Source organism: Erigeron canadensis, chromosome 4 (genome assembly GCF_010389155.1).
Source record: "Erigeron canadensis isolate Cc75 chromosome 4, C_canadensis_v1, whole genome shotgun sequence".
NCBI classification, from domain to species: domain Eukaryota; kingdom Viridiplantae; phylum Streptophyta; class Magnoliopsida; order Asterales; family Asteraceae; genus Erigeron; species Erigeron canadensis.
The window spans coordinates 12,103,049-12,111,504 of NC_057764.1; the positions used below are offsets into that span (position 1 = coordinate 12,103,049).

Consider the following 8,456-nt stretch of genomic DNA (forward strand, 5'->3'; position numbering starts at 1 on the left):
AAAAATCAGTATTTTCGATAATAAATCCTTGAGAAATTAATTACCCAATGTTTATAAAATAAACAATTAATTTCATTAAGGCTAGGATCCAATTGACATGCAACCATTTCATCAGTTGATCTGCTAGAAATGATTGCACTCAAAAGGTAAGTGACGATCAGTAATTGCATTACAAGTGCAATTCCTAGAAAGTATGGGACCTACGTAAGACACTCGATTCATCAAGTGATCTTTTGTAGTCATGTTTTGTCCCATCTTTTGCCACGGGTCAAGGTCTCACCTCTTAACTCGCTTTAAGTCGTCCAACAAAGAACGTGCAAAATTGACCACTACTGTGTACCAGTGAATCGGTTTCGCCATGCAATCGCCATTTCACCACTGTGTACCAGTGAGTAAAACAATGACCCCATGTGTCCTTGACTAATTGGATGGCAAATGACATAAGTTTATTGGATCATTCAATTTAATATGTGATCAAAAAGTTATGTTCGAAGATTCATGCATATCTTCTAAACATAACATTTAATAAAATCATTTTTATAGTCTTAGCAACACAAGAGAGCTCGGTAGCTCCATTTGAACGCACAAAGAAGCGCAAGGGCAAAGGTTTGCGATAGACGCAATTAAAAACCCGCCCTTTTAGAAGGCTAGCGCACTCTGACTTATACCTCTCTTAGAGTTTGTTCAAATGGGTGAGCCGGTGTATCTCAAGGTTGTAAGACTCCAATTTTATTAAAAAATCTCTATTTCGATATTGCTTAGTCAAGTTTATGTTTTCTCAAGGAACAATTTTACATCACAATTTATATCACAATAAATATGCAAAATCATAAACTATTAACTATTATGCATGCAACGAGTTATGGTAGGTCACCTAAACATGTCACTATGGTTTAATTATGTCTAAATCGGCTCCCCTTCAAAGAAGAGGACCACATACATCAAGTTGTCTTGATTGCGTAAGCCTTAAACATATATAAAACAAACAATTATCACATAAGCACATAATTGCTCACTGGAAATTCCAGTAGCTTTACGACCTGTTTAGACCTTTTTCTGGTCTGATTCAGACTTCGACCAGAACTACAAAGTTTTAGCCCTATGTGTTGAGCATCTACAGTTCAAAGAACGACTTCTAACTCATTACGGATTAAAAGATATGAATTGTTTAGTAAGTGTCACAAACCAGAAAATTTACACGAAAAATTCAGTCACACAATTAATTATCCAATTATCTAGGATAATTAACCCTAGAGATGTACTCACGTGAAACTACAAAAAGTGGTGAAACCAAAGGGCTGCATCTCAGCCTTTGGATCAAAAGTGATCAACGGATGTTATCAAAAGAAAAAAACAACAAGGAGGGGTAGAAAGGTAATTTGACAAATTATAATTTTCTTCTTTCTCCCAAAAAAAAAAATAAAACTCAGTTGCTTCATGAAAAACACTTCCTTCTTTCCAAAATTCTCCGATCAAAATAACAAAAAATCAATCAATATTTCCTCCGAAATCTCCGGCAACAACACCGGCAACATATTTAGCGAATTCAATGGAATCGATCGATCCTAATATTGTAACTTGATCTCCGGCGAAAGCTCCGTCATCATCTTCATCAAATTCGGTGGATTCAATCAATCCAACTAGATTTCCGGCCAAAGCTCCGTCAACATCAACATCCAATTCAGTTGATGAAAGAGAAATAATTTCGGAAGTAGAAAATTATGCAGATATTTCAAAGATATTTTCCGGTAATTTTAATCTATTTTCTTCTTTATTTTAAATTTTATCATGAATTTTTTTTAAATTTATTAGGATTATATATGAAGATTTTAATTAAAAGTATGTAGTAGAATCAAATATGATTATTCATGTTTCAAAGCACATGTGTTTAAGTAGTTTTAAGTTTAGGATCAAAATTGATTTTGTGCAGTATAAGTGTTTATGTTTGTGTGATTTCGTGTATTGAATCAAATATGATTTCGTAAATTATCTGTTATAGATAAAAAATTTTGTTCAGAATCATATTTGATTAATTATCTGTATCTGTAAAATCATATATGATCTTGTATGTACTTTCTATAGATTTTTGTTTTGTAACTTTTACTAGTACAATCAAATATGATTTTGTATTGACGTTTTAGTTACGCGTGATGTTATTCCTGTAATCATATTTGATTTTACACGTAGATTGTGAAAAACATATACAAAATAAGCTATTAAAAATCAAAAATGATTTTACACAAAATCATATATGATTTTGTTCAAGTTTTAGGTTTTAAGGTATAATTTTCTATCTAAGACTATCAGTGTAAAATCAAATATGATTTCGCATTGAATGCACTTATTTCTGACCTGTATATTCTAATACAGTTCCCGTGCTGAAAGAAACACCTAAAACAAATGTTACTCGAACATTCCAAACGCCGGACGGATCGCAATTTTTTGTCCCAATAGTTGATTACAAAAGACAACCAGTGATAGGAAGAAACTATGGATCACTTGAAAGATGTCGTAAGATGTACCACGAGTATGCTTATTATTCTGGTTTTGAAATCAGAAAAGGGAGCCAGAAAACTAATTTGTCGGGAATAGTAAGACAAAAGTACTATCTTTGTCACAGAGCTGGAGAAAGAAAGAAGGTTAACATAGATAGTTTAGAAAGAAATGAAAAACAAGTTAGAAAAAGCAGCATGGAATCCACTGGATGTAGAGCTAGAGTGAGATTTGACTTGGATTACTTGAACAAAACATACATAATAGCTGATTTCCATGCAATTCATAATCATGAATTGGTTCCGCGAGAGTATAGACATCTATGCAAAACAGATAGACAACTAAAATATGCAGAGCAGCTATTTGTCTACAACGCCTCCATCTCAAACGTTGGACCAACAAAAGCTCATCAACTGTACAGTAACTTGAAAGGGAAGCTCGTTAAATGTAAACAGGACAGTTGATGATTTCAGAAACTGGAAGAGGGACCTAAATGTGTACATCAATGAAAGTGACGCTCAAATTTTAGTTAACAAAATGATGGAAATGAGAGAACATATCCCTGGTTTTGCATTTGAGTATAAGGTTGACAACTCTGAATTGCACTCACTTTTTTGGGCCGATAATGTAGCAAGGTGTAACTATGAAGAATTCAGCGACATAATGTCCTTTGATGCAACGTATCGGACAAACAGGTATATTTTTTAGTTTTTAAATAGTTTTATTTGCATAGAACTCGTTTGCCTTGTCTCAAATTTATACATTAATCATATATAAATTTTTCATAGTGTATGCTTAAAATCACTTTATTGTTTATATATATAAAATGATATATCATTTTGTATAGGTTTTTTACACCATATATGTAAAATCATTTATGATTTTAAATGGTTTTCCCAAATGTATGAGTAAAATCATTTATGATTTTAAATATTTGTTCTTAAAATCAAATATGATTTTGCACATACAGTTACAAAAATAGAATTCTGTATAATCTCTATACATAATCAAATATGATTATGAACATAAAATTAAACAATAACAGATTACGAATTGAAATTTATTGTACATAAATATGGTTTTTGATGACAGGTACAACATGATGTTTGTCCCTTTCACGGGAATAGACAACCATAACAAATGCGTAACCTTTGCTGCTGGGTTGATAAGAGATGAGAAGCAAGAAACATACACATGGCTTCTAAAATGTTTCATGGATAACATCAAGAAAGAGCCAACAATGGTGGTAACAGATCAAGACAAAGCCATGGAGATTGGAATAAAAAATATATTTAAGACTGCAAAGCATAGGCTGTGCATGTGGCACATAACACAAAAACTGCCAACAAAGGTGGCATTTGTTATTAATCAAAAAGGATTGTATACTGTTTTTCTCAATTATGATTTTTTCAGTGAATAATCAATTTTGATTTTATACAGATAAGAGAGGCATCTCCAAGTATAGAAGATGAAACTGAGAGAGACTTCAAGAGCAGGTTTGACAGTATAGTTTGGAATATTCACATGGAACCAAAAACTTTCGAGGAAAAATGAGAGAAGTTGATGATTGATTTTTCATTACAAAATGACAATTGGTTCAAGTATATGTTTCAAATCAGATCAAAGTGGATACCAGCTTACTTCATTGACACTCCAATGTGTGGCCTGATGAGAACAACATCAAGGTCAGAAAGCGAGAATGCTTTTTTTTCTCATTTCACAAGATCAGCGTCAAATCTGCTGAGTTTCATGAGTGGATTTGAATCAGCAATGATGAAACAAAGGTCAAAACAAGAAAAGTTAGATGATGAAACTATAAAGAAGACTCCAGTATTGAACACAAAACTCAAAATAGAAATGCATGCTTCAAAACTGTACACAAAAATAATTTTTGAGATGATACAGAAGGAAATAGAAGCTGGTCTATATGATTGTTTAGTTGCCCAAATGATTGCTGAAGAAGAGTGTCAAATTTATATCATTAATGAGATGTTAAAGAGGAAAGTGAAAGAGACTGGACAAAATGTGATTCAGTATAAGGTAAAGCTTTTATTTTATTAAATAAATGTTATATTTAAATCAAATTTGATTCAACACTGAAATAATTTTATGTCAATGAAGGTATTGCATAACCTTGAGGATGGTTCTGTTGTGTGTACCTGTAGACACTATCTCCGTTTAGGTCTCCTTTGCCGACATTGTTTCAGTGTTTTGAAGAACAATAATATAGATGAAATACATGCACAATACATTATGAGGCGGTGGACAAAAGGCATCATACCACCTGATTTGAGATCAAGCAGAAACAGATTTGATAATGGAAATGTTGGTACTCAAAAGATGGTTGCTGAAGCAAGTTCAGTTTTTGAGGACTGCTTGCATCTTGTTGTGAACGATGATGAAAAACTTAAAGAGTTTCTGGAAAGAGTCAAATCGTTGAAGTCAGAAGTTGAGGCTGATATGGCAAACCAACCACCAAAGAAAAAAAATGAAGTGATATCAAGAATGATGGGTGTTGAAAAACCAGATTCAAACGAAATAAAAAACCCTCCAGTTGGAGTGTATAAGGGATGTGGAACTGTTAACCGTATAATGGGCGGTAAGGAGAAAGGAATAAAAGAAAACAATAAAAGAAAGAGAAAGTGTACTACATGCGGAGATACGAATCACAACAGCAGGACATGTGGAAAAAAGAAACAAAAATTCAATGAAAAAGTGAATACTGAAGGAGCTTCAAACAATTAGACAAGTATTTTTTTTTCTTTATGACAAATATTCTATTCATGGATTATAGTTTTAATTGGTTGATCAATTGTCTAGAGATTGTGTATTAAAATTTGGTTCTGAAATATGATCAATTTTGATTTCTTCTTTGATAAATTCAAATATGATTTTGTATACCTTTCTTACACTGCTTAAAATCAAATATTATATTCATTGTTAACAACACATGCTTCATTGAAAGAATCTACTTAAGACAAAATAGTAAGATGAGTAACAATCTATCTTTAAATAAAATCCAATTATGATTAATTTTGTTTTCTTCTTTGATAAATTCAAATATGATTTAGAGAATGTTTCTTCATATGGACTTTTTTTAAATGTTTCTTTTTTTCTAATATTATTCTCAAAATCAAATATGATTTTGTATGCCTTTTTCACACAGTATGCGTAAAATCCAATATGATTCTGTGTATTTTTGTTACAGTATGCTTAAAATCATATATGATTTTCTATACCTTACTCACACAATACGCTTAAAATCAAATATGATTTTGTATACCTTACTCACACATGCTTCATTGAAAGATTCTACATAAGACAAAATATTAAGATGAGTAACAATCTATCTTTAAATAAAATCCAATTATGATTAATCTTTTTCTCTTTTTTGATAAATTCAAATATGATATATAAAATGTTTTTCATATCGAATTCTTTTAAATGTTCCTTTTTTTCTAATATTATTCTCAACATCAAATATGATTTTGTATGCGTTTTTCACACAGTATGAGTAAAATCCAATTATATGTTTTTCACACAGTATGCTTAAAATCATATATGATTTTCTATACCTTACTCACACAATACGCTTAAAATCAAATATGATTTTGTATACCTTTCTTACACATGCTTCATTGAAAGATTCTATATAAGACAAAGTATTAAGATGAGTAACAATCTATCTTTAAATAGATTTAGAAAATCTATCTTTTAAATGTTTTTTTTTTCTAATATTATTCTCAAAATCAAACATGTTTTTTATACCTTTTTCACACAGTATGCGTAAAATCAATATGATTTTTATACCTTTCCACAAAAGACGCATAAAATCAAATATGATTTTGTATATGTTTCAACATATGGACTTCGCTTGTATATTTCATTGAATAGTTTATTCTCAAAATCAAATATGATTTTTATATCTTTTTCACACAGTACGCATAAAATCAAATATGATTTTCTATATGTTTCTACTTATTGACTCCACTTGTATATTTCATTAAATACTTTATTCTAAAAATCAAATATAATTTTGTATAGGTTTCTACAATGGACCCCACTTGTATATTTCATTAAATAATTTATTTTGAAAATCAAATATGATTCTGTGTATATTTTTCACACAGTATGCTTAAAATCATATATGATTTTCTATACCTTACGATTAAAATCAAATATGATTTTGTATACATTTCTAACACAATATGTTTAAAATCAAATATGATATTCATTGTTAACAACACATGCTTCATTGAAAGATTCTACATAAGAAAAAATATTAACATGAGCAAAAATTTATCTTTAAATAAAACAACAATTATAAAAAATATTCATAAAGGTCTTCCTCCTGATTCAGTGAAAATCTATATGTTCAACTAACTCGTTATCAGATAATTCATTATCAATGTAATTAGGTGAAGAAACATCTACACCAATCAAATTTGATGGTAAAACAAATTCTTTGACTTCCAAACGAGACAGAGCCTGCAGATTTTGGTCATTTTAAACAAATCAAATTTGATTTCTAAAAATACATATAACAAAGAAAACAGATACAAACACGTACCGCATAACAAGAAACACCTATTCTGACATGTTTCACATGTTGTAGTTTTATTAGAAGCATTTTAAGCAACTCTTCTTCATCATGTTTACGAGCCATCGGAAAAAAACGTGGCAAAACATAACCTAATTCCACTTCGAGTATACAAGATACATCTTGTAACAATATCTTTGAGATCCACAAACTACCAATTATTTTTAATGATGATATAAAAGGAGCATTGATGGTAAGATAAGATCGATCGTCTTCAACAATATAGCCATCTAAAACCAATTTCTCAACACTAGTGCAGCTAATATCAAGCAATTCACCAATACAAGAACGTAACGTCAAACTGTTTAACAAAGGGCTTCCAAACATAATATTAACAATCAAATTTTCATCTAATTCTGAATTTTCAATAGTTAAATGCCTAAGGTTGCTCCATCTTATAGAAACAGTCGGATGAAGAAGACAGAAACCTAATTCAATATTTGTGAAATGTGAATTCAAATAAAATGATTGAACAGCGATTGAGAACTGATCTTCATCTTCCACATATCTCAGATACATTTTGAATTCTTTGACATTTTTACTAACAACAAACTCTATCCAACTATTGATATAAGAGACAAATCGATTATCAAAATTAGCATCTAATTCAAACTTATTTATAATTCCCAACTCATATTGATTTAGGGTTTTATCAATAGCAACATAAAAACTTAAAAACGGTTTATCACAAACTTCAAAAACATCAAAACCATGAATAGGAGAAGTATAAAATGCAAAATCATCAAGAAAAAGACAAGGAACAGATTTCCAAAGGTGTTCCCATCTTTTAGAAAGAGTACCTGTTCGAATTGAGAATTTAGTTTTATCCAAACGAGATAGAATTTGATCAGTAATTAAAGAATCAGGTAAGCAACTTAACCGATCTAACATTTCAAAAAAATCAAATTTGTTAAAATAAATTTAGATCTGTGCGTATATGTGTGTGTGTGTGTGTAATTTCCTTTTTTACATTTTCTTTATCTTTTTGGATTCTATCATTTTTGTAGTTTTCCTAAAAAATAAAATATATCAAAAATACTAAAATAATCTTTAACTATAAAAAATATAAGTAATGTAAATAAAAAATGATTTAAACTAGTAGGCGACGGGTGCATACGGTACGCTTAGGGTTTATGGTTTGAAGTCGTAGGGTTAGCCTAACGGCTAACCCTACAACTTCAAACCTTAAACCCTAAGCTACAAAGTAAAACCCGAGGGGAAAGTTACATTCTAAAACCCTAAATGCTCAACCCTAAAATGCTAAAGCCTACAAGAGGGGGATGGGTGCATACGGTACGCTTAGGGTTTAGGTTTTGAAGTCGTAGGATTAGCCTAACGGCTAACCCTACGACTTCAAACCCTA

At 30.7% G+C, this 8,456-nt stretch overlaps 2 protein-coding genes across 2 annotated transcripts; one reads left to right on the plus strand and one right to left on the minus strand.

The window, feature by feature from the left end:
• Positions 1 to 2,516: 2,516 nt before the first annotated feature.
• On the plus strand, positions 2,517 to 5,238 carry LOC122596975 (protein FAR1-RELATED SEQUENCE 5-like). Its single transcript, XM_043769617.1, has 6 exons — positions 2,517 to 2,940; positions 3,023 to 3,188; positions 3,586 to 3,844; positions 3,934 to 3,989; positions 4,113 to 4,533; positions 4,615 to 5,238. The coding sequence occupies exons 1-6, from the start codon at positions 2,517 to 2,519 to the stop codon at positions 5,236 to 5,238; spliced, it is 1,950 nt and encodes a 649-aa protein (XP_043625552.1).
• Positions 5,239 to 6,849: 1,611 nt separating this feature from the next.
• Positions 6,850 to 7,984, minus strand: LOC122596976 (F-box/LRR-repeat protein 25-like). Its single transcript, XM_043769618.1, has 2 exons — positions 7,064 to 7,984; positions 6,850 to 6,981 (listed from the first exon to the last, which is right to left on the minus strand). The coding sequence occupies exons 1-2, from the start codon at positions 7,982 to 7,984 to the stop codon at positions 6,850 to 6,852; spliced, it is 1,053 nt and encodes a 350-aa protein (XP_043625553.1).
• Positions 7,985 to 8,456: the final 472 nt, after the last annotated feature.

Bases quoted from the DNA above. Each gene is read 5' to 3' on its own strand.
- LOC122596975 (XM_043769617.1), top strand. From the start codon at position 2,517: ATGTACCACGAGTATGCTTATTATTCTGGTTTTGAAATCAGAAAAGGG. The intron at 3,189-3,585 runs GTATATTTTTTA...TTTTGATGACAG, and splicing joins GCAACGTATCGGACAAACAG to GTACAACATGATGTTTGTCC. The intron at 4,534-4,614 runs GTAAAGCTTTTA...ATGTCAATGAAG, and splicing joins AAAATGTGATTCAGTATAAG to GTATTGCATAACCTTGAGGA.
- LOC122596976 (XM_043769618.1), bottom strand. From the start codon at position 7,984: ATGTTAGATCGGTTAAGTTGCTTACCTGATTCTTTAATTACTGATCAA. The intron at 6,982-7,063 runs GTACGTGTTTGT...CAAAATCTGCAG, and splicing joins TAGGTGTTTCTTGTTATGCG to GCTCTGTCTCGTTTGGAAGT.